Source organism: Peromyscus leucopus, chromosome 22, assembly GCF_004664715.2.
Source record: "Peromyscus leucopus breed LL Stock chromosome 22, UCI_PerLeu_2.1, whole genome shotgun sequence".
NCBI classification, from domain to species: Eukaryota; Metazoa; Chordata; class Mammalia; order Rodentia; family Cricetidae; genus Peromyscus; species Peromyscus leucopus.
The window spans coordinates 35,962,414-35,987,617 of record NC_051081.1 but is presented as its reverse complement, the minus strand read 5'-3'; the positions used below and the strand labels follow the sequence as shown (position 1 = coordinate 35,987,617).

At 55.6% G+C, this 25,204-nt stretch overlaps 1 protein-coding gene and 1 long non-coding RNA gene across 3 annotated transcripts; one reads left to right on the top strand and one right to left on the bottom strand.

Moving 5' to 3' along the window:
• Nucleotides 1–958: 958 nt before the first annotated feature.
• Cad (carbamoyl-phosphate synthetase 2, aspartate transcarbamylase, and dihydroorotase) lies at nt 959–25,204 on the bottom strand. 2 transcript variants are annotated; one of them, XM_028874642.2, is made up of 45 exons: nt 24,879–25,204; nt 24,522–24,661; nt 20,464–20,593; nt 19,436–19,578; nt 19,180–19,321; nt 18,652–18,823; nt 18,278–18,463; nt 18,009–18,121; nt 17,613–17,758; nt 17,264–17,395; nt 16,893–17,126; nt 16,552–16,773; nt 16,153–16,341; nt 15,799–15,923; nt 15,526–15,656; nt 11,644–11,756; nt 11,277–11,521; nt 10,813–11,059; nt 10,411–10,509; nt 10,000–10,224; nt 9,719–9,901; nt 9,341–9,559; nt 8,913–9,080; nt 8,095–8,277; nt 7,897–8,001; nt 7,526–7,765; nt 7,225–7,306; nt 6,876–7,042; nt 6,596–6,760; nt 6,305–6,436; nt 5,883–6,084; nt 5,439–5,629; nt 5,197–5,337; nt 4,945–5,046; nt 4,433–4,529; nt 4,091–4,141; nt 3,741–3,785; nt 3,458–3,627; nt 3,279–3,353; nt 2,665–2,877; nt 2,289–2,414; nt 1,987–2,142; nt 1,780–1,881; nt 1,457–1,551; nt 959–1,348 (listed from the first exon to the last, which is right to left on the bottom strand). In XM_028874642.2, exons 1-45 carry the CDS (start codon nt 24,958–24,960, stop codon nt 1,246–1,248), a joined length of 6,729 nt encoding a protein of 2,242 aa, XP_028730475.1. In that variant the 5' UTR covers nt 24,961–25,204; the 3' UTR covers nt 959–1,245. The 2 variants fall into 2 exon arrangements, with proteins under 2 accessions (XP_028730475.1, XP_028730484.1); XM_028874651.1 differs by lacking the exon at nt 4,091–4,141 and having other exon boundaries at nt 967–1,348; nt 24,879–25,127.
• On the top strand, nt 10,869–12,091 carry LOC119086469. Its single transcript, XR_005089753.1, has 2 exons — nt 10,869–10,956; nt 11,894–12,091. It is a non-coding gene; the product is annotated as an uncharacterized LOC119086469 (long non-coding RNA).

Genomic DNA, 25,204 nt, shown 5'->3' with positions numbered 1-25,204 from the left:
GTGCTAACCACTCTGAGTGAAGATGTTTTCTTGAATGGTGCCTGGGCAATTTGGACCACTGGGTACTGATGTATGGAAGGTCAACCTATAGAAACCACTGGATGTCTATTTTTTCTTTTTTTGGTTTTTCGAGACAGGGTTTCTCAGTGTAGCTTTGGCGCCTTTCCTGGATCTTGGCGAGCGCCACCACCGCCCAGCTCTGGATGTCTTTCTATAACCTAACCTGACGCTCTAAGGAAGGTCAGATGTGATGGTACAGGCTTACAGGCTGGGGGAGCTGGAGAAGGCAAGCTGCAAACCAGAGGAAAGCTATAAAACAATCCCAAACGTGCCTGGGAGACACAGCAAGGCTTTGGTTCACAAACACTGAAAGCAGATAAATAAGCAGGGCGAGTGATTATCTTCTTCTGTATTCCCAGTGCACACGGCGCTTTGTGTCTAGGGTGTGCCAAGTCTGTTGTTCAAGTTCATGGACCAGAACGGCTGCTCTCAGCCCTCACCTGCACACACAATCGCTACTCCCCCGCTCAGCGCCTACCCTAGGGGCTCCATGCCAAAGGCTGCTCAGCTCTCCACGGCATTAGGCAGTGGCCCCCATGGAGAGTAAGAGGGGATCCCCATACTGCTGGCAGCTGGAGAACCCCAGGGCAAGGTACTGGGGATGTGATGGCAACCTGGGCCACTGAAGGGCAGCAAAGAGTTAATGCCCGGAGGACACTGAATCTCAGCAGCTCCAACCTGGTGCACAGCCTCCCTTCACCAGGACCTGGGTGTTCTCCCAGAAGGCCAAGCCCCACTGCTCAGAACCCGGCCTGCGATTTAGCGCTGAGTAGCTGGACACAAGCCAGAGTCTCTAAGAGAGCTTCGCTGTCAGGGAAACATAATTTGAGAACCGAGTGTCAGCCTGAGCCCTAGAGAGCCCATCGGGGGTCTGTGAGCCTACCACAGCACTCATGAGGAACCAGGAACTGTTTGGCTATTTATTAGTCAGTAGAAAAGTAACTGTACAGCTTTGAGTGGTAAGAACGGAGATGAGGCAGAGGGGCCCCCAGTATCGAAGACTGCACCCCCAAGCCAGAGAGTACTCTAGTCTGGAGCCTAAAGCACGGTCTCAGTCTGTACATATATATGCTTGGGCTATCTGGATGCCCCGGATGTCTGCTAAGTGGGCTGCCCCCGTGGGGGGCACTGGGATTCCTTGCCCAGCAGCTGGGCCTGAAGAGAGACGAAAGGGAAGGCTGGGCCCTAGAAACGGCCCAGCACGGTGGCAAGCAGAGCCATTCGGATGTACATGCCGTTCTCAGCTTGGCGGAAGTAGGCTGCCCGGGGGTCGGAGTCCACCTCCACGCTGCAAGAGAAGGCCAACTGTTACCACACAGCCCCCGGGGAGCCTGTCAGACGAAGGTCTCTCTCCACCACCAGCCCCAGGGGATCCTAGAACAGTGAGCCCCATCACCTGATCTCATTGACGCGGGGCATCGGGTGCATCACGACCATCTTCTTCTTGGCCCGGGTCATGATGTGGGGAGTGAGGATGAACTGACCAAAACACTATCAGGTAGGCAGAGGCAGGGTCCCCGTTAGACTCAGGACAGAGGTGGCCACAGAGGAGACACAATTGGGGCTCCCCAAACTCACACGCAGCTGGGGCAGCTGAGGGATCTGGAACTTAATGGTGCAGCTCCAGCCTGATCCCAGCCTCCTCCCCACCCTTTCCTACGGATGCCCCCCCCCCCCAACAGCCCAGCCCCGGGCTTCCGCCCTAAGCCTCGGACTCACGGCTTCATATTCCTGAGCGGAGCCAAACCGTTCTTTCTGGATGCGCGTCATGTAGAGCACATCGGTGTCGGGCAGCGCCTCCTCAATGCTCTCAAACTCCTCCTGGAGAGGGGACCCCAGTGAGTTGCAGTGCGGAGCCCTGGCCCCCCAAGCCCTGGCCCCCCAAGCCCTGGCCCCCTGGTACGGGTTGAGCCGCCAGGATCTCACCTGTTTGGTGCCCCGGGAAGCCACGAAGTCCCGGACGCTGGGTGGCATGCGCAGGCTGGGGGGCGCCACGTAGCGCAGGCTCACGCGGTACTGGGTGAGCAAGCAGGCCAGGGAGTGCACCGTGCGCCCATGTTTCAGGTCACCTACCATGGTGATCTAAGGGAGGCAGCAAGTCACCAGACAGACTCACAGCCGGCACCCCTCCTGCCGACTCAAAAGCTGGGGCCCCAGGACCGGAGACACCGCTTCTCTGAACCAACCTCCCCCCACCCCACCCCCAACTCCAGTCCCCGGCCCCTCACCGTCATGCCGTTGACGGTCCCCAGCTCTTCTCGGATGGTGAAGATGTCCAGCAGGGCCTGAGTCGGGTGCTCGCCAACTCCATCCCCGGCATTGATCACTGGCCTGCGACAATGCTTGGCCGCCAGCTGTGGAGACAGGAGGTGCCGTGGAGAGTCCTGCCTTCTGCAGTTTGGAAAGCTCCCCCTGCCTGCCCTCTCCATTTCCTGGTCCCTCCAACCGTCTGGCCCTCTCCATTTCCTGGGTCCCTCCAACCGTCTGGCCCTCTCCATTTCCTGGGTCCCTCCAACCGTCTGGCCCAACCTAAGCCTTGTGGTCACAGGACACGTGGGCAGGAAGGGACATTATGTTCCATCTCACTGTGGGGGCTGGCCTCACCTCCACCGCTCCGGGCTGAGGGTGCCGGAGGACGACAACATCAGCATAGCAACTCATGGTCTGCACGGAGTCGGCCAGGGATTCGCCCTTCTGGACGGAGGACGTGGCTTCTGAGAAGCTGAGAACGGCGCCCCCCAGCCGGGCCATGGCTGCCGCGAAGGAGCTACTGGTGCGGGTGCTCACCTCGTAGAACATGGAGGCCATGACCTTGCCCTGGGGAGAGGACAAAGTGGGAGGGGTGGGTGTGTGCGCGCGCGTGCGCCTTGGGAATGCGCACCGGTCAGCGTTCACCTCCCCACTCACACCCGAGTGTGCTGGGGACCTCCCGGGACCTGTCACAGCTTAACACTTCCACGCTAGCGTGACTCAGAACTAGAGCCTCGCCTGTGTGTATGACCCCGGAAGAGAAACCACCCCAGCCGTTTCCTGTGACTACCCTCACGCAGACCAGATGACCCCCACGTGCAGGGTCAATCGCTGCTGGAAGGAAGCCAAGGGTGCAGGTCCAGATCAGAAGGGCCGCGCAGAGCCGAGTTGGGCTGCGGACGGCGCCGTCTGCGTGCACACATGAAGGGACCGGGGAGCCCGGCTGTCCACCACACAGCCCCCCTGACCTTTAGGATGTCGAGGCTCCGCTCCTTCTGCACCATCATCCGGAGGGTGTGCGCCACGTTGAACAGATGAGACATCTGCAAAAGACCGAGTCAGCCCCACGGGTCCTGCCACCCACTCTCCAAGTCCTCACGCTCTGGGTGTCGCTGCCCCCCCCCCCCCCCGCCCGCCCCCCAGGCACCTGATCCTTAGTGAACTGCTTGACGGACAGGATGTGTTGGCCCACTAACGAGTGCAGCAGGGGTGAGGTCTGGGGGTGCAGCAGGCCAGAAGACCCCAGGTTCTGAGGTGACGCCTGTCTAGGTACTGGTGGTGCAGGGTGGCAGGAGCCTTCAGGGGTTCCCATCAGCTCTACAGTGAGGGGCAGTGCAGAAGACGGGGTCAGAAGGCCCCCCCACTTGGACCGGACTCCAGAGGCCCCCAGGTGAGGTCCCCCAGGTGAACGTGCATCGGGGTGGGCTCACCTATCTCCACTATCTTCCTGGGCGGCTTCTCTTTGGGTTCCTCGGCTGCAAATGGCAATAGGGCAGAGGTCACCTGAGGGCCGGGCTGGGCCGGGCCCCAGTCACGAGGCCCCCTGCTCGCTCGCTCGCTCGCAATGCTCGTGTTAAAGCCACCCCAAATCACAGGTGCTACAGCAGGGTTAGGGGAGAGCCGGAAGGATGCAGCAGCTATGGGGAGGGGCCCGGGACCCCCTGAGGAAGGGACGTGCTGTATGCGCCAAGTGGTGCCCTCCCAGGGCCTTCCCGGCTGGCGTCGGGGATCTGAGGCGGAGGAATGGCCAAGTTCACAGCAACCAGCAAGCGGGATTTACCCCATGCTCGGCTGCCCCATGAGATGCCAGCTCCTGGGCGGAGGAACATAGCTGCCCCACAACGAGAAAAGGCCTGTGAGGAGACGCTAGGGCACGCCTGTTTCAAGCTGTAGTGACTACTTTGGTACTACAGGTGGCACAGCGGCTAAGACCAGGAGCGAGGAGGGAGAGAGACAGAGGCAGGGCAGGGACAAAGGAGCCCCGAGAGGAGGGAGGAGCCCGAACCAGTTTCCTGAGCCCCCAACCCCGGACGGGTGCGGATGCTGAGGACCAGCATCCATCCCCATACAGGTCAGCAGGCAGGCAGGAGCCTTCACCCTGTGCCACGGGAACCCCTCTTACCTGGCAAACCTGGGTCCGAGGCTCGGTGGATTCGGGGTGGCAAGTGGAAGCGGCCATCGGGAAGGCCTGGGATGACTCGCCGAGGTCTCTCGGGTGTCTGCAATGGAGATGGGCCAGCATGTTGAAGGGTGCCTGACCCCCGCTGGCCTACACACAATCCCTCAGGAGAGGCCGGTGGCCCCCCCCCCCGTGCGTGGAGTCCACCCCACGGCACCTCTGCACCGCGCCAACTGTCTCCCAACATGCTGCCAACGGCTGGCAGACACAGTTGGCCCTGTTCGAGGTCTGTGCCAGTTCAGCAACACGGCCTGGGCAGCCGCGTTAGCTTGCGATTCTCTGAGCTGGCTTCCCGCACTGAAAGCTAAGTCCGCCCGGCCGTGGACAGGGAGGCAGGTATGTGATTTCATCTATCAAGTGTGACACTTTCCACCAATGAAACTGCTGTCAGCCCAGCCCCAGGGCACACCCTTCGGGCCGAGGGCCAGGTCCAGCCTCGGGGCCAGAGTGGTTACCGTGGTTATTTCTGTGGAGGCAGGAGCTGAAGGAGGGGGCTGGGGAACAGCGCCCTGGGGCCACTTCCGTACATCCTGTCCATAGCCTGGGGGCACCAACACCTGCACACAGAAGGCAAGGGACATGAGGGAACGGGAATGCACACAGGGGCCCCCGGGACACAGGGCGGTGGGTCTGTAGTGGGCAGGGAACGAGAGGAAAATGTTCCTCGGGAGGTCACGACTGAGACCAGCTGGGGGCCACACACATACCTGTCCATCGATGTAAGCAACCTCCCCTCGCAAGACCACGCGGCGGATGGTCCCCTTCACCTTCTGCCCTTCAAACGGGGTCCAGCGGGCCTTGGAGAAGGGCATGTGGCTAGGGATGGTCCACTCATGCTCCAGATCCACCTGCCCGGAGGGTCAAGAGTCACCCAAGGGTAAGGTCACACACGGGGTACAGCTGTGAGGGCGGCCATCTCCCCCCCAACTCCAGGTCCTTGTCCCCACACCTCCACGTAGGTGTCCTCCTGCGGGGGCAGGTGGAAGATCCGCCTGGGGTTGTGGTGTAAGCGCTGCAGGAGGTCATCCAGACTGAGCCGGCCCTCGCTCACAGCCGTCAGCAGCAGCGGCAACATGGTCTCCAGCCCGGGGAAGCCAGGTGGGGGCTTGGGCCCACACTTCTCCTCCAAGGTATGGGGGGCTGTAAGAAAACAGCGGTCACTCCGGGAGGCAGGCCCGGGCACCTCGTTCCAAGACTTCTAGAGATGTCACCGTCCTTCCTACTAACCCCAGTGGTCAGGTTTTCCCTGTGGCCCTGCCCCGGGGCTCGGCCCCTGCACACACATCTCCACTCATGTTCATTCTTTCAGCCAGTACTTGTCAAGTTCCTCTCACAGAGTAAGGCCTGAGTCCCCGACCTTAGGGAGCCCGGAGTCACGCTGGGGCCCTCTCACCGTGGTCTGAGGCAAAGCAGTCGATGACCGCCATGTTCTCCCACAGAGCCTCCATATCCTCTCTGGAACCAAGCTCCGGCCGGACCTCTCCCTTCCCAGGTCCCAGGCGCTCCAGGTCTTCCCGGTTTAGGAAGAGGTGGTGGGGTGCAACCTCACAGGTCACGGGTAGGCCTTGTGCCTTTGCGGTTTTAATCAGCAGGATCTAGAGAGAAAGCAGGGCAATCCACAGAGGTCCCCATCACGCCCTGCCCTACAAGGTCTCTAGGCCTGGCGTTCCTCCTCAGAGCACCGAGGGCCAAATGTGTCAAGGGCAGTGGGCTCCCCGACTCCCTTCTGCCTCCAGGGACTTGTGGTGACCTCTGGTCTCACTGGGAAAGTGACAGAAAGTGACAGGCACCAAGGCCTTTGCTATACACTCTCACCTCTTCCTTCCGAGCCACGTGACAGATGTGCACTGGACGCTGGGTCAGCTGAGCCACCATGAGAACCGCGGCGACACTCTGCCGCTCCGCGTGGGCCACGATGGGGAGGTGGGAAGGCCAGGTTTCAAAATGCTGGGGGCAGAAAGAATTGATGAGCGAAGATGATACGCGTTTGATTCCCTGGGCGCATCGAGCCCAGCGCCCCGGAAGAACCCGAATCCTCTCTGCTGGCGGCCCATGTCGCGACAAGGCCTCAAGCCGGGAGAGAGCATGTGGCGATATATTCCCTACCTCCATCCACTGGGCCACACTGTCCAGGCGTAGCTCAGAAAAGGTTTCGTTGAGGTAGAGCTTCAGGCCTGCTGCAGACCCAGCCACGGCACCCAGAGTCCCCGCGTTCTCAGATGAGGCCCCAAGGAACAGGGCAAAGTCACAGCGGGCACCAGCCTCTGCCAGCTAGGGAAGACACACGTGAGGGAAGGCTCCCTGGCATCCGTGCCCACCCACGTCCACAAGGTACCCGTGGCCAGGGTCCCGGGAAGGACAGAGGGAGGGGGGTACGGCGGCTCACCTTCTGGGCCAGGGCCAGAGCAGGGGCGTCAATGATGGGGGGCCGGGTGTTAGGCATGGCACAGACCATGGTGACACCCCCGGCCAGGGCAGCGGCTGTGCCCGAGGCGAAGTCCTCTTTGTGTGTGCCCCCCGGTTCCCGAAGGTGCACGTGGACGTCGATCAATCCTGGGGAACGTGAGGGGCAAGGTCAGAGCTGGGAGTGGGAGAAAAGTCACAGCCGCTGATACAAAGCGTGAGCACCGTGGGCTCGGAACAAAGAGATCCCAGGAGGATCCTCGGTGCCTGTCAGGTCCGAAGCACCCGAGGGCCTGTAGGCAGCCGCTAGCTGTCCCAAGAGCCACACTTACCAGGCAGCCGCACCAGCTTCTGGGAGGTCATGCAGTCCACGTGCACTTTCAGAGGAGGGGCTGGGCCAATCTGACCTAGGGCCTGCGAGGGGAAGGCACAGGCAGGACAGGTTTATGGGCAGGGTGGCCCTGGGAGGTGAGGCAGCGACTCAGTTCCTCTATCACCTCTCTCCATCCCGCCTCGCCGCCTCTGGCACCACGAAGCTTCACTATTGGCACACCACCACCTCCCGACCCCCGGAACGCGCTCACCACCCCCACCCCTGTACCCCCCACCCCCAGCTCCCGGGGGCTGTATCACCTCCACGAAGAGTTTGGTGCACTTGATGTCGATGATGAGAGGCACCGAGAAATCGGCAGCCAGGCGCCGGGTGCGGTAGCCCTTGGTGACGAAGGAGGAGAGCCGGCGGCCCCCAGCCCCGCGCATCGACAGGTTAATCACCAGCTCGAAGTGATTCTCCGCCAGCTGATCCAAGATGCTCCGCTGGGGCGGGCACTCGCCATCCACAGCCTCCTCAAAGTGCCAGTCCACGGCTGTTACCTGCCGGCCCAGAGCAGAAGTCAAGACCAACCTAACTCTAGCAAGTGTCAAGGCAGGCCCAGGGGTCCGCGATGAGGAGAAGGAGCATCCACGGGCTGCGGACGAGGGGGACGGTGGGAGCCACTGCATACCTTGACCCCGTGCTCAGTGTAGAAGTCAGCTGTACCCAGGCTGGCATAGAGGCTATAGCCCAGACTCTCCAGCAACCGCACAGTCGGGAGCAGCTCACTCTTGTTCTAAAAACCCAGCAGAGAGAGGCAAGTGAGCCCCGGCCCAGAACGCTGAAGCTGCGTGCGTGACTTCCCACCTCCCAGGCTGGGCCCTGGTACCTTGTAGCTGCCGATGGTCAACAGGATGTTCTTCTTGGGGATCTTAAAGCCCGTGCTGAGCATAGCTTTGAGGTAGGCCTCACAACGGCTCTCGCCAAAGCCAGCCACCTCTCCAGTGCTGGTCATCTCCACGCCCAGCACCACGTCGGCACCAGCCAAGCGCGAGAAGGAGAACTGAGGCACCTGGGGGAGAAGAGGCACAAAGGGGGGCCCTGTGCCCATCACAGCAGCAGAGCGGGGCTGCCCTTCCCTGAGTCCTGCAGCTCCCACCCCGCCTCCACTCTGGCTGGTTCTTGGCCCCCGGACACAGCCCCACGGAGCCCTGCAAATCCAACAGCCTTACCGTTCTTGAGACTCGGCTCCAGTCCCACCCCTTCTCCCAAGCTTGCCCAGAGCACTGATTTGGAAAGCATCGCCCGTCTCTAAACTCCGTGTACATTTGGTTTATAACTCGGTTATGTAGGTGTGTACCACAGACTGTTCCATAACAGGCTATTCTGGGACCAAACTACTTTTTGCCTCCTACAGGGTAAGCTCTTACGGGATGATGACCATCTTATTACCCCACGGTTGGGCAATGAATACCTTGCGTGGGGGAGAGTTTTTATCTGCTCACTGAGTCTCTCCCTCAGCTCAGTGGCAGAGCCCTTGTCTCGCATGCCCGAGGCCCTGGGTTCAAGTCTCCGGTACCACCCAAAATATAGCTAAATTAAACAAAGCAGCCACGGGTTCCACAGTTTAGTTTTTAACCTGAGCTGTCTGTAACCAGTAGGGGATTGACTGGTACACTAGGCTCGAGGGCCCTTGCCCCCCCTTACCTTTACTCCCACGACTCCAGAGCCAGTCATGAGCCCCACGGGTTCGACCTTCTCTCCCATGATGATCCTCGTGGCCAAGGCCACTAGGTCAACACCTAGGGTCTTCGACACGAAGGGGAAGGAGCGCGAGACGCGCACATTGCATTCGATGACTTTCAGCTGGTCGTCCTGGGGAAAGACCACCGGGTCAGGCCCCGCGAAGCCCAGGCATGCGGACACCGCTCCATTAACGTCGGCTCTGGCCCTCACTATCCAGTGAGGGACCAACTGGACGACCGTGACCAGCCCTGACCCTGCTGTGGGCTCTAGAAACAGCCTTGCTGCCCGCGTGGATGAGGGTAAGACACAGTGCCCAGCTCCCGGACGGTGGAGCCAGCAGAGAACATGGAGGAGCCGTAGGCTTTCGTCCCTTCCTGTCGACTTATTACCTTGGCAATGAGCTGCAGATTGAAGGGCCCTGTAACCTGTAGCTCCTGGCCCACAGCATGCACAATGGCTTTGATCCGCTCCAGAGTTTTGGGGGTGATGTCTTGTGGGGGGGTCACCAGCGTGGCATCCCCTGAATGCACACCTGCATTCTCCACATGCTCAGAGATGGCAATGGCCGACACGATGCCGTCACAGGCCACGGCGTCCACATCGATCTCCTGGAGGCAGACACGGGGGGTAGCGGGATGTAGGGCAGGGCCCTCCATGTCCTCCCCCCCTGCTGCCCTCCCCAAGAAGCTCCTTCAAGCTCACTGTGCCTCTGACTCGGCAACAACGCAGCCTTCCCTGGGGCTGGGGGGTGGGGGGGTACCCCTCACCTTTGCTTCCTGAATGAATTTGGAGATGACCACAGGGTGCTCCTTGGAGACAGCGGCCGCACTGCTCAGGAAGCGCTCTAGGTCCCCATCGGTGTAGGCCACGTTCATGGCAGCGCCGCTGAGCACGTACGAGGGGCGCACCACGCAGGGGTACCCCACAGTCTGGCAGAACTGGCGAGCGGACTGCGGGAACAGGGATCTCAGCAGAGCTGGTCACCCCCACCCCCACCCCCACACCCCAACACCCCCATCCCCCGGCTTCCCGCCAGGCCCCGGCCTACCTCGAGGTCACTGAGCTCGCGCCACTGAGGCTGGCTGATGCCGATGGTATCTAGGAGCCGGGAGAACTTGAATCGGTTCTCGGCTGAATCAATGGCTTCAGGGGAGGTGCCCAGGACCCGGCACTGCTGCCGGTGCAGGGCCATGGCCATGTTGTTGGGCAGCTGCCCACCCATGGACAGGATCACGCCTTCAGGGTTCTCCAGCTCATAGATGTCCATCACCACCTGCAGTACAGGGAAGGGACCGGAAGGGCTCAAGCGGCCGAGCCTTCTCACTCGCTCGCTGCTTCTCCCCTCAGCCTCGGGAGGTACCAAAGAACCCTGGGCGGCCCGGCCGGTCCCATTCATTCCCTGGGGCCCCGCCCTCTCAGCCTCGGGAGGTACCAAAGAACCCTGGGCCCCGCCTCTCACCTCAAAAGAGATCTCGTCGAAGTAGAGGCGGTCGCACATGTCATAGTCTGTGCTGACGGTCTCGGGGTTGTAATTCACCATGATGGTCTTATAACCCATCTGCCGGAGGGAGGGAGGGAGGGAGCGGGCGGGCGGGATGTTAGTGATTAAGAGGGATAAGAGAGAGCACCTAGAGAAACCGAGCCAAAGCCCCCCCACCCCCTGCAGCCCGCCAGCCCGCCTGCTTTCCGTGAACCGGCCACACGGGGGCGCAAGTAGGCAAAACGTGGGGGAGGAGCTTCAGGCAGTGAGAGGGGCAGCGAGACAGCTTAAGGAAGCCCACCCCCCCCAGCCCCAGCCCCACGACAGAAGGTGTAGCAGTGAACAGGAAGACCAGGAAAATGAGGGGCCAAGGGCTCGGACCTTGCGCAGCTGCTGGATGCAGCCCACAGCACACCAGTCGAACTCGACACTGGAGCCGATGCGGTAGACGCCAGAGCCAAGCACCAGGACGTGGGGCGTTCGGAAGTCGAGGTCATGGGTGTTGCCCCAGTACGTCAGGTACAGGTAATTGGTCTGCGCTGGCCACTCGGCCGCCACCGTGTCGATCTGTTTCACCGCTGGGCAGATGCCCAGTTCCTGGCGTAGCTTCCGAACAGCCAGCTCTGTACTAAAGATAGAAACACAGGCCTCTTGGGAAGAGAGCACAGACAGACTGACTGACTAGCAAGTGCGAGGGCGGGGCTGGAAAGGAAAACATCCTAGGGGCAGATGAAGGTGATGGGCAGATGAGACCCGCCAGGGTTCCCCACCATCGGCCCTCCTGACCCGAAAGCTCCTTCCCCTGCACTTCCTTGGCCCCGGGGGCCCTCACCACCGTCTCTGACCTCAGGACTGCAAGGGCAATTTGTTTGTCTGAGAAGCCAAGGCACTTGGCCTGGTGCAGCAGGTCTTGGGGCAAAGGCCGTCCACGGTGCTGTTCCAGCAACTGGGCGTGGGTCACGATGCGCTTCATCCGGTGCAGGAACCAGCAGTCGATGCGCGTGAGCTCGTACAGGCGCTCCACCGAGTAGCCGGCCCACAGAGCAGCAGCCACCACAAAGATCCGCTTATCCGTTGGTGTCTCCAACTCCTGTTGGGGAAAGAGCACAGGCGGATGGATGCAACAAGCTCCGGCTTGGGGGGGGGGGGGCGGTGCAGAATAGATGGAGCAGGGCCCGCATCAGGGTACTTTTAGAAAAGAGAGCTGCTTACCACATCACTGACTGGCTTCACTGTATGGTCAAAGCCCACGCAGTTCTCATCCACCATGCGCAGCGCCTTTTGGAAGGCCTCTTCAAATGAGCGGCCGATGCCCATGACTTCACCTGAAGGACGGAGAGTGGTGTGGGTGGATACGTGTGGCGATGCCACACGATGTTCGTGGGCTTGACTTCAATCTTGGCCATGGTACTTCATCGTTAAGAAACCCAAAAGCTATCTCTTTTCCCTACCATTTCCACAGACAAGCACAGACTGTACTAAGTCAGTATGGAACTGGCATGCTAAAAATGGACCTGTGGATCCTGGAACTTGTGAGCTAACGGCAGCAGACCAAACCACTGATGGTGGTCCAGTTATTTGGCTTGCTTTCTTCACACCATGATGGCACCATCTGGAATGTTTCATCCTCTAGAACATTAAAAGGTCTGGATAACGGGAAGATGATCCCACTACTACTTGAATCCATCCTCAGCCAATTGCATTTTTCAAAAATATTTAAAGGCCCATGTGGTAGCACAGGCCTTTAGTCCTAGTATTCAGGAGGCAGAGGAAGGCGGGTCTTTGTGAGTTTGAGGCCAGCCTGGCCTACATAATAAGTTTCAGTCCAGCCAGGACTATGTAAAAAGACCCTGCTTCAAAAACAAACAAAGAAACAAACAAGGATTTGAGATGCTAAGGACATAGTTTAGTCAGTAAAATATTTGTTTAGGACCTGAATTCAAGCCCCAAACCCCACACAAAAAGGCTCAATGGTAAGGCACGCCTTTAATCCCAGTACTTGGGAGGTAGAGGCAGATGGGTCTCTGGGAGTTCAAGTCTAGCTGGTCTACAGAGTGAGTCCAGGACAGGCTCCAAAGCTACACAGAGAAACCTTGTCTCAAAAAACCAAAACCAACCAAACAAAAAAACCCCACAAAAGATAGGTGCAGCTTATATATAGTCTTAGAACTGGAGATGAACACAGGCAGATTCCTGGGGAATCACTGGCTGCCCAGCCAGCCTAGCTAGCCAATGAGAGGAAGGGGGGGCGGGGTGAGAGCACCCGAGGTTGTCCTCTGGCTCCCTCTCTCACATACCTGCCCAAACCCACACCCAGACAAGCGTAAGTTTTTCTTCCAGGACTTTTCCCCCTATATATGTTTTAAAGACAATTACAGCATACAACCTCGGAAATTCCATTTCCCCCTCATCATCGCGCTTCCCCACATGGCTGCGCAACCGCATAAGCACCACTTCAACACCTGTATGGCTTCCCGTAATTTAACTGCTGCATTACTGAAGGACACTGAGCTTTTAAGTGTTGATGGCTGTGAGGCCCTGACGTTTCTGTTTCAGGTGACTACTTACAACAGAAGTGCAAGGGCACTAGCAAGAGTAACTGTGTAGCCCTTGTTAAGTACCAATTGCATCGCAGAATTTCCTGTCCTACAATACGAAGTATAAAGTGTAGCCAACTCCCTAAGAAGTGAGACTCATCACTTGAGGTGATTTTTGCTAGTCATAGTATCTCGGAGGTTGAGTGTTGGTAACGTACCACACTCAATCTCTGCATGTGTGAGGCAGATGCTGGAGGACCACTGTAAGCTGGAGGCCAGACTGTTCCAAGCTAGCTCTGGATATAGTGAGACCTTGTCTAGGGGGGAAAAAAATCAAGAGACCGAAGCAGGAGAATTGCCAAGAGTTTGGGGACAGTGTCTGGGCTGCACGGTGACTATGAGGCCAGCCTCATCTACAGAGTGAACATCTGCATGGCTAGAGCCTGACTCAAAAAGACAAAAACACACAAAGGAAGTGCTAAGAAGTCAGCGGAAGAAGATGGCATTTCAAGAAGACCGGAGGAGTGTTAAGACATTTCAGAGTCTCAGCTGGGAATCAATCTTTGATTGTCCTAGTTCCAATCCACTTATTTTAACCATAATTTGATTATGGCTCCAGTCCCATGTTTATTATAATTTTCATATAACAGAAATTCATCTCCAGAAGGAACATCTTGGCAGTCTTGTGGGATTTCTAAAAATTCTGAAATAATATCTGAGCTCAGACATACTTGTTTAAAGGCCACTCCACTCATGGAGACTTGGAGCTCGGTGGCATGCTTATCTACATCGGGTGGGACCTGAACTAGTGCATGTGCATGATTATCTGAGACAAGGCAGCCACGGGGATGCTATGGCCCACACCTGCTGGATTCCAGCCTGTTTCCCCACTGTGTGGGAGGGTCCGTCCCACAGTGCTCTAATACAGTCAGATGGCTTTTGTTTTGGTTTTGCAACAGGGTCTCACCCTTACAGGTTAGACTAGCCCAGAACTTCCTTTGTAGCCCAGGCTGGTCTTGAACTCACAATACTCCTGTCTAACCCTCCTAAGCGCTAAAGCTCTTTGTTAGGTAACTATTGCTGTCTTGCTCTGATCTTAACTGTGTTAAAACCAAACAAAACTTCATTGTAGATGCTGGGACTTGCTGCAGTTTATGGCCACAGCCTGAACCTCCCTCTGACGGTTGTCCTCTGGCTCCCTCACATACTTGCTTTATTCATACCGTGATGGCACCATCTGGAATATTTCATCCTTTAGAATAGTAAAAAGTTTGGATAACAGGGAGATGATGCTACTAGTCTTTGAATCCATCCACAGCCAATTACATTTTTAAAAAGTCGTACAAAGTGCCAGAGGAGGAGATAGGCTAAGAATGGCTAGCACCGCGCTTGACTTCAATTTAGAAGGATTCACTAAAAGGAGTTTGCGACCCAGGCCTGGCAACCAGAGTTCAATTCCCGGAACTCACAGGAGGGTGGAAGAAAAGAAAGAACTGACTCTAAAAATTGTCCTGACTCACACACGCGCACTGTGGTACATACGCTCCACCCTCACAGGTATCGTGCACACAGGCACAGTGATGTCGAATTTTAAAAATTACGTAGGATTGGGGCTGGAGAGATGGCTCAGCAGTTAAGAGCATAGTTAAGAGCATTTGTTGCTTTTCCAGAGGACCCGAGTTCAGTTCCCAGCACACACATGGCTCACAGCCATCTTGTTCCAGGGGATCTAATATCTTCTGGTATACATACAAATATGCAGGAAAAAGTCATATAGAGATAAAATAAAGTTAATACCTAAAAGGAAAATAATTAAGGACTCGGAGGAAAGCAGTAGCAATTCTCTCCTGAATAAATATTTAAACAGGGAATAAAATGTCCCTGACATTTATCAGCTTAATGATGAGGCTGGGAAGACGATGCCATGAGGCTGAAGTGGTGCATCTATGGGAACTGGTCTCAAGGACAATGGGAAGAGTCGTGAACAGCGGGCTCACAGGATCTGGTTTCTGGTTTGACCCACGGCTCCTCTGTGAGCCTTCAGCCAGGTCACTCTCTTCCTGTGGCCCCTCCATTCACTCATTTGTTAAGTAAGAGAGAGCAAATCACCTGACCCCAGGGACTATATTATATTCCAACACAGGCTTCCAGATGAGTTTGCCCCTGCTCCTGACGAGGACGACCATCTAACTTGAAACGTAACCATCAGCCCTGAGACTATCATTTCTAAGCTACTATTAATAAAGGAGCAGGGGGAAATTCAGGCCACACTGACAGTCTAGACCAGTGGTTCTCAACCTGTGGGTCATGACCCCTTGGGAGTCATATATCAGACATCCTGCATATCAGATACTTATATTACAATTCGTAACAGTGGCAAAATTACAGTTATAAAGTAGCAAGGAAGTAAATTTAGGGTTGGGGGTCACCGCCACATGAGGAGCTGTACTAAAGGGTGGCAGTATTAGGAAGGCCGGGAGCCACTGGTCTAGCATGTACAACGATGTGATGTCCCGCATCTTGGGTCCAGCTGGACCCGTGAGAGAACGACACTCACCGACGCTCTTCATGCAGCTCCCGATCTTCGTGCTGACGCGCAGGAACTTGCTGAGGTCCCATCGCGGGATCTTGACCACGCAGTAGTCCAGGCTGGGTTCGAAGGCTGCTGTTCCCCCGGTAACAGAGTTCCTGAGCATCGGGAAGTCGGGGCACCAAAGGACAGAGAGGAACGTGCAGGGTGAGCTGACAGTTCCTCCCACAGTCCCTGCCTTGTGAATGCTTTCAACCGCCCCCCCCTCCCCTTGACCCCGGGACTCCCCCCACCTCATACCTGAGTTCTGGCAGGGGAATGCCCAACGCCAGCTTGGCTGCCACATAGGCTAGGGGATACCCTGTGGCCTTACTGGCCAGGGCAGAGCTGCGGGAGAGCCTGGCATTTACTTCAATGATGTAATACTGCAAACGGGGAGGGCAGAGAGAATACGTCACTGGTACCCGGCCTAGAAAAGTGCTCAAAAATGAGCAGAAAGATGACTGCATCCCCAAGAGGCCCTCCCCAAGTTCCAACCCTAACCAAGCCAATCCTGGCTTCAGTCCAGGATGGGCAGGGCCAAGAAGACACCTCTCAGCCTCGAGGCCCAAAGACCGAGGTATAAAGGCGCCGTTATCAACCTCCCAGGATCACCTGCTCAGACTCCGGGTTCAAGGCGTACTGCACATTGCACTCCCCGACAATCCCCAGGTGCTGGGTGACCTTGATGGCTGTCCGCCGCAGAAGTTGGTATTCTCGGTCATTCAGGGTCTGGCTGGGAGCCACCACTATGGACTCGCCGGTGTGGATGCCCAGTGGGTCTAAGTTCTCCATGTTACATACCTACCAAGGGAAGGGGGGTCGTGGAGGTCACCAACAAGGGACGTCCAAGAGCCAAGGAGGCTACGTCCCCGGGTCCTGCCATGTTTGGGGCTCTACTACTCTGGATCCGAAAGACAGAGAACCTGCAGAGATCTCTGCCCTTCCATCGGATCGACCCTGCTCTCTCCCAAACGCCCCGAATGCCTGGGCCAGCCCGTGCGCATCACTCACCGTTACACAGTTGCCGCACGCGTCTCTCACCACCTCATACTCAATCTCCTTCCAGCCCTTCAGAGACTTGTCTATCAGCACCTGGCTGGTATGGGCGAAAGCTGGGGCCACAAGAGCCGAGAGTTCCTCTTTGGTGGAAGCGAAGCCAGAACCAAGACCACCCAGGGCAAAGGCTGCCCGCACCAGCACAGGGTAGCCCAGTCGCTCAGCAGCTGCCTGGGCCTGCAGTGGGCAGAAGATGTGTGGATCAAGAGACCATTGGCTACTGCCCAGAGGCCTCTTGGACCCAAAGGAAATATGGAGGATATGACATCATTCTTCTACCCAGCCACCCCACAAACCTGTTCAAGAGAATTTGCCGCTTCGCTGGGGGCTACGTGCTCCCCGATCTCAGCCATCATGGCCGCAAAGGCTCGTCGGTCCTCAGTCAGTTCGATCGTCTCCACGGGTGTCCCCAAGACCCGGACCCCATATCGGGCGAGCACCCCAGCTTTGGTCAGCTCCACACCGCAGTTCAGGGCTGTTTGGCCTCCAAAAGTCAGTAACACACCATCCGGGCGTTCATTACGAATCACCTGAGGCAGGAGGGGGGGGGCGTCGAAAGCATTGAGGGGAGAGTAGACACAAAGCGGCTCAGGACCCCACAGCGACCAGCGAACCCCCCTGGCCCATCAGGAGTCCCCCCCTCCAGCCACCCTGACCTGAGTCATACCTGAGTTACGTAGTGAGGTGTTATGGGAAGGAAATAGACCTTGTCCGCCAGCCCCTGAGAGGTCTGCACTGTGGCAATGTTGGGGTTGATCAGCAACGTCTGGATGTTCTCCTCTTTCAGGGCTTTAATTGCCTACCAGGACAAAAATGGCCCATCAATTTCTCCTCCTGTTCCCTCCTTGTATTCTCTCCTTAGTGAGTGACTTCTATCCTTCACTACCTCACCCGCCTGCATGCTCGCAGACCCCGCCCCCCCCAATCTGTTTCCTCCCTGCCGACAATGCCTTAGCCCCTCTCCTTACAACTCCGTGGGTCACACATCCAGATGGGAGGCCATAGCCATGCCTTACCTGGGAACCCGAGTAGTCAAATTCACCAGCCTGGCCAATGGAGAGGCCCCCGGAGCCCAGGATCAGAACCTTCCGCGGTGGTGGAAGCCCAGAACCAGGAATGAGGAGCCCAGGGGGGCAGAGGCGCTGTGCCAACCGCTCTTTGACTGTGGAGGCAAATGAAAGTCATGGCATGTTAGAGCGAGTGCGCCTCCGGAAGCCGTCGGCTCGGGACCCCTCACTTCGGCTGCGAGGGGACTAAAGGAAACCCAGGATCACTAACTCCGGAGTTCCCCTGGACAGAGCACAAACCCCTCCTCCCTCCCAGACAGACAGCTCTTTGAACAAGTCCATCTCAGGCTTCTCCTGGAACCGGCCCTGTTCTTAAGTCTACACCCTGGTTCTACAGGGGCTTACCTGTCTGGCCCCCGGGGTTCCCAGCTACAGCCTCTCTCACGGTTTCCAGAAATATATCGAAGAGCAGTTCCATATCCGAAGGGCCAGCTCGGTGCTCTGGGTGGAACTGGACGCTGTCGGAAGAGATTGAATGACAAAACCCTTGGAGATCCCTGCCATGGCGGCGGCGGCGGCGGCGGCCTCTGAGAGGACCGAGAGCCGCGGCTGCGCCTCCTTTTCCCGTCCCCATTCGTGGCTCCTGGTCACCCCAACTGCACCCCCGGGCTCACCTGAAAAAGGGCAGGCTGTCGTGCACAATGCCTTCGTTGGAACAGTCGTTGGCGTTGGTGAAGAGAGGAACCCAGCCTGCCGGCAGCGAGTCTGCATCCACAGCAAAGCCGTGATTCTGGGACGTCAGAAAACAGCGTCCGGTGCCCACCAGCAGGCAGGGCTGGTTGTGGCCACGGTTTCCGTATCTAGGGAATGGAAGACTGAGTCACGAGCGCTCACACCATCCTCTCGAGTACATGAAACCCAGCCCTTCTGGAGATCAAGGCTCCCAACAGCTCGATGCCAGCTGCCACGCCAGTAACCCCCAACTCCCAAGACAATGCATTCCTCGATGATGTCCCAAGTGTGGGCTCCTTCTCCCCCCAAGCCCCACCTCATTTTGTAGGTTTTGGCCCCAATGGCTAAAGCCAACAGCTGGTGTCCAAGGCAGATTCCGAACACAGGTCGGGGATTAGGCTCAGACAGGACGCGACTCAGAGTGGCGACCACACCGGGGTAAGAGGCGGGATCACCAGGTCCGTTACTTAGGAAGAGACCATCGTATTCTGGAATGGACAGAAGAGGTTGACATAAACAGGATTTCAAAGACACCCAAGGGCCGATGAGATGGCTCAGTGGGTAATAGTTCCAACCATGCAAGCCTGATTGATGACCCGGGTTCAATCCCCGGAACCCACAGGAGAGACCTGACTTCCTAAAGTTCTTGTGCCATGGCACACACTCACACCCCCACTACAGTAATTAATATAGTAAACACACACACACACACCCCTCACCACAAAAATCCCTGGTCTCCACCTTCCTTCCTACAACTCATCCTGATTTTCATCACTCGTTCTGAGGAACAGCTCTCTTCTGCTCAAACCCAGGCTGCTGGTCTGGACAGGCCCCAGATACTCACTCTGACTGTCTAACTCGTGGTCCCAGGGTACCACAGTCACCTCAGCCCCACGCTGGCAGAGACATCGGATCTGATTATACTTGAGGCCACAGTCCAGAGCACAGATGCGAGGGGCACCCCCTGCATTGAATACCCGTGGAGTCTGAGGAACGGAGAGCAAATGTTGACGGCTGTGATCGGCAAACGTAAGCCACGCCCCCACCAAACCCCACCTGAAGCCCTTGAGTTCACCCCAAGTCAGGCGCCTCCTCTGTACCTTAATGGAGACCTCTGGTGCCAGGGGCCTGGCATTGGGGTCCACGAAGGGCAGGGTTGAAGGCTCTGTCCCACTCTGGACCAGCTTCCCCAAAAGAGACCCTTGTTCCCGCAGCTTCTTGGTCAGCTCCCGAGTATCCACTCCTATCAACACAGCGCAGCCTCAGAAGACAGTCCCCCCAACCCAGTCATCAGCCAGGGCAGACGTCCAGCGACACCCCTGCCCCACAGCCCTGAGCCCAACACGACTGTTCTGTGAGCACCAGACAAGGCTCATGGAAGCAAGTAAACTTGCCCAAAATATCACATCCAAACTGAACCGTGATCTAATCATGGGAAATAACTCCTAGAAGAAAAACGAACGTGCTCAATGGAATGAGCACAAATGAGAATGAGCAGGAATGAGAACGTATGCTGGATAGAGTGGTGCAGCACTATAATGGTGGGCACTTGGGAAGGGGCGGGAGGATCAGGCGTTGTTCAAGGTCATCTTGGTCATGCAGTGATTTTTGAGGCAAGCCTGGGCTACATGATACCCTGTCTCAAAAAAAAAAAAAAAAAAAAAAAAAAAAAAAAAAAAAAAAAAAAACACCAAGCCCAAACCAACACTCTTTGGGACAACAAAAAGGAAACTACACAATTAATTCTCTTAAGGAAAAACCTTCTGCTTTCATGAAATAGTTACAAGGCCTGTAGACTGCATTTTATACACATGGTAACAGATACCCACAGGGACAATATAGCGGAGCATAGCTACCTTTCAGATACCGTTACCCAAATACAATGTAACCATGTAAAAATCCGCTCAGAGTCAGACTTACATGGACCAACCAGGGCCTGGGGTTGCTTTCTTTAGAACTTTCCCTTCCAAAAGAGCAATAGTTGGGGTGCTTCTTTAAACTTGGCACATTAGACTCAGGGAACTAACTGGTTTCAGAAACCTCTTTCTTTGTCACGTCACGCCCCACCCCCCACCCCCGCGACGCTGCACGTAACCCAGGCATGGCAGTGCCTGCTGCCGCACCCTACCTTGCAGGCCGGGGATGCCACGCTGTTGCAGCCATTCATGCAGGGTGCAGGTGGCACTCCAGTGGCTAGGCGTGGGACAGCATTCTCCCACCACCAGTCCCGCCACGTGGATCTCCGAGGATTCGAACCACTACAGATGGAAAGAGGAGACGGTGAAGAAGAGTTGGGGGGAAGCTATCTCTCTATGGCATGTCTATCGTCTGCCCATTGACCCTCTCTCTGCTCTGCCCTGCACCAGTCTCTCGTTCCGAAATACCAAGTCCTCCTGGCTTTCACAGGGAGTCCTCCCTGTGAAACACTGAACGTGGCCAGGTGGTGGCGGCGCACGCCTTTAATCCCAGCACTCGGGAGGCAGAGGCAGGTGGATCTCTGTGAGTTCCAGGAAAGGCACAAAGCTATACAGAGAAACCCTGTCTCGAAAAACCAAAAAAAAAGAAACACTGAACATGGGCCCAGGGTGCCTCAGAGAACAGAAAATGGCACTTTCCCCTGTCCAAAAGCGAGCTCACAAATCTTCTCTGTGAACACCCCAACTCCTACATATCCACTGTAAGTTAGTTTCCTCCGAAGAAGTTTTCTACTTCTTCCTTCTACGTCCAGTGTGTCAGGAATACGTCCTTTGCATCTGACAGAGACTAAATCCTCAAGCATCTACTGAGTGCTCACTGGGGCAGGCTTTGTAACAGAGAAAAAGGCAGTGGGCCAGAAAAGGCAAGGTACCTGTCTTCACAGTGTGCATTTCCAACTCAGGGAGCCAGAAACGAACAAGATAATACACATAAACACAATATTAATTGTATGGTGTGATTAAAAACAAAGTAATAAGATATTCCGCACAGAACATTACGCTAGAACAAAGCTTTAAAAAATAATAATAAATAAAGCTTGCCAGGCATGGTGGTGCATGCCTTTAATTGGATCACTGAGTTGGAGACCAGCCTAGTCTAGTCTACAGAGTGAGTTCCAGGGCAGCCCTGGGCTACACTGAGAAACCCTGTCTCAAAAAAAAAAAAAAAAGTTACAAGGTCCAATACCAGATAGACATGATTATATCGTTTTTTTCCCATTTCATCTTAGATGATCATTTTAAAAAGAACAAATTGATTACTCAAAGAAAATACATTGTAGTAAATAAAAAAGGACACTTTTGTTTGTTTAGAGACAAGCTCTCACCTGGAGCACTGGCTGGCCTGGGCTATGTGGACCTAAGTGAGTAAATGCCATCCCTGACTTGTAAGTTTTTGTGGTAGGGATTAAATTACTTTCTTGCCAGCCAGGTGGTGGTGGCGCACGCCTTTAATCCCAGCACTCAGGAGGCAGAGGCAGGTGGATCTTTGTGAGTTCAAGGTCAGCCTGGTCTACAGAGCATGATCCAGGAAAGGCACAAAGCTACCCAGAGAAACCCTGTCTCAAAAAAACAAACAAAAAATTATATTCATGCCAAGCTGGTGGCATGTGTCTATAATCCCAGGACTGGGGAGGGGGAGGGCCCGAAGCAAAAAATTGCTGATAGTTTGAGGTCAGTATGGCTTAACATAGTTGAGTACCAGGCTAGCCAGGGAAACACACTGTCTCAATAAGAAAAGAGAGAGGGAGACAGAGAGGGAGACAGGAAGGGTTGGGCTTGAATGAATAAGCTCTTATAAACTAAATTATATTTAAAGGCAAAATATCAACATTTGCAATCCTAGCACTTGCTGAAACAAATATCTGCAAGCTTGAGGCCAGTGTGGATTACACAGAGAAACCCTGGCTTTAAAAATAATAATAATAGCTGGGTGGTGGTGGTGGTGGTGGTGGTGGTGGTGGTGGTGGTGGTGCACGCCTTTAATCCCAGCACTCAGGAGGCAGAGGCAGGCGGATCTCTGTGAGTTCGAGGCCAGCCTGGTCTACAGAGTGAGTTCCAGGAAAGGCTCCAAAGCTACCCAGAGAAACCCTGTCTCGAAAAACCAAAAAAAAACCAAAACAAAACAAAAAAGTCCTCACTGCACCTGTAATCTCAGTACCAGGGGAAAGGTGAGGTGGGAGAGTTCTGAGTTGGAAGGTCTACCTGAGCTACAGCCTTCCCAGGCTAGGTGGGGTGATCCATGCACACAGCTTCAGGCAAAGCAAATGTATTGGGCTGTAGATCTCTGGGATCTAAATTTCTGACAACTCACATGTTAACCAAATTCATAAGATACCGTGTGTAAATTAAAAGGCAGGTACTCAAGGTTTATGATGAGAAATTTCCAGGAATAACAATTAGTATGCCCTTATTCAGGGCAGGCTTCAAAAATCAGAATTGGCCAGTCAGTGATGGTGCATATCTTTTTTGTTTGTTTGTTTGGTTTTTTGTTTTATTTTTTCAAGACAACCCTGTCTCTGTGTAGCTTTGCGCCTTTCCTGGAACTCACTCTGTATGTAGCCCAGGCTAGCCTCAAAGTCATGGAGATCCGCCTGCCTCTGCCTTTAATCTGGGATTAAAGGCCTGCCTTTAGCTGGGCGGTGGTGGCGCACGCCTTTAATCCCAGCACTCAGGAGGCAGAGGCAGGCGGATCTCTGTGAGTTAAGGCCAGCCTGGGCTACCAAGTGAGTCCCAGGAAAGGCACAAAGCTACACAGAGAAACCCTGTCTCAAAAAATCAAAAAAAAAAAAAAAAAAAAAGGCCTGCCTTTAATCTGGGATTAAAGGCCTGCCTCTGCCTTTAATCTGGGATTAAAGGTGTGTGCCACCACCCAGTGATGGTGCATATCTTTAATACCAGTACTCAGGAGGCAGAGGCAGAAGGATCTCTGAGTTAGAAGTCATCCTGGTACAGAGAATCATGTCTCAAAACACCAATAAACAAACAAATAAGTAAATGAGGGGGAAGGATTAAAAGCTTCGGTATAGTATCAAATGTCACAACATGGGAGGCAGAGACGGATCTCTGGGAGTTCCAGGGTTCCACAGGGAGACCTCTCTAAGACTGGAATCAGAGCTTAAGCAAGTTTTGTGAAGTACTGCATCTAGTCTACAGTGCCTTCTATCATTATCTTAATGGTTGTGTTAATATTTGAACTTGACTCTCCGCGGCAGCTTAGTTTCCAGACTTCACAGAATCAATGGGAGGAGGGTGGGGGGATGGGAACCTCACTGCATAAGGAAATTTCAGTTTTCTATCTGGAGGTAAACACTATTGAGAAGCGGAAGATCAAACAATACCAAGGAGGGTGATCAATGTCACTGGTATGTAGACAAACTGGCAACCATTGGTACTAGAAAGGGGTACAATCCTCGTTTCCAGCTTCTCACCAATGCACATGACCCTAAAGCAGTGGTTCTCAACCTATGGGTCACGACCCCCCGGGCCCACACGACCTTTTTGCAGGGGTCGCCTGAGACCATTGGAAATATCAGATATTTACACTGTGATTCATAACAGTAGTAAAGTTACAGTTGTGAAGTAACAACAAAAATAATTTTATGGTGGGGGGGGTCACCACAACATAAGGAACTGTATTAAAGTGTCGAAGCATTAGGAAGGTTGAGAACCTAAAAGATTTTGTTTGCTCCTATGACTCTGCTACTTAAAACAACAACAACAACAACAAGAATCGGGGCGGTGGTGGCGCACGCCTTTGATCCCAGCACTCGGGAGGCAGAGGCAGGCGGATCTCTGCGAGTTCTGTAGCCAGCCTGGTCTCCAGAGCGAGATCCAGGTCAGGCGCCAAAACTACACGGAGAAACCCTGACTCGAAAAGCCAAAAGAAAGAAAGAAAGAAAAATCCTTTGCTCCTTTGCTGGTCCTTACAAAATAAGTAGAACCTGCACCCCTTGAAGCTTTGATAACTACTCCCAAAAGCCCTTTGCCATCTCCTCTGGACCATGCCTTTACCTCACACAGGCTCTCAAAGGGTACCACCTCCTGTGTGGTCTCCCGCTCTCTGCCTTTGAAGGTACCTGAAAGCCCTGTAACCACGGTCGCCTCAGTACTTTAGACTGTTTCCTCTGGGATGTCCGGCAGAGTGACAGTGAGCCACCTCGCCGTTAACTTCTGCTCTGGGAAGGGATGCAAAGACACTGGGTGTGACTACCTTGCTCAGGCCGAACTCGTCTTCTTCATCGGAGGGAACGCCGTAGTTGCCGATGAGGGGGTACGTGAGCACTAAGATCTGAGCTTTGTAGGAAGGGTCAGTGAGGGCCTCTGGGTAGCCGACCATGCCGGTCTGAAACACTGAAAAAAAGAGGTTGAGTTCTGGCAAGGGCAGCCTTCGGAACACTGCCCCGAGCGAGCGCAGCAAATCCCGGAGGAGATGACTTGACGGCTTCGGTCGCGAGTGGCGGAAGGCAGCTGGGGCTGGGGACCCCGGATCGGGGAGAGGAGTGTGCAGGAGGGGTGGACAGGTTGAGCAGAGGGGGATCGGGTCGGCAGCCCGCCCGGGCTTGCTTACCCACTTCCCCAGCAGTCGACACCGCGGCCCCAAAGGGCCGGCCCTGCAGCACCGACCCGTCCTCCAACACCAGGGCCGCCATGGGGTCGGAACTGAGACTGGGCGAGCACCGAGACGCGAGAGGCGCGGCTAGCCTCACTGGAACCAAGAACACCGCGCGCCGGAGTTGGTCCACGTGGCTCGCTGCGCGGGGCGCTGGAGAGCAGGCGGGCGCGGCAAGCGGGAGCCCTAATCGTACTGAGCTGAAGCACGACTGCGACGGCGCAGGCAGCCGGCAGCGTGAGGGGCGGGGCCGGCCACGTAAGGGGCGGGACCACGGGGTGGGT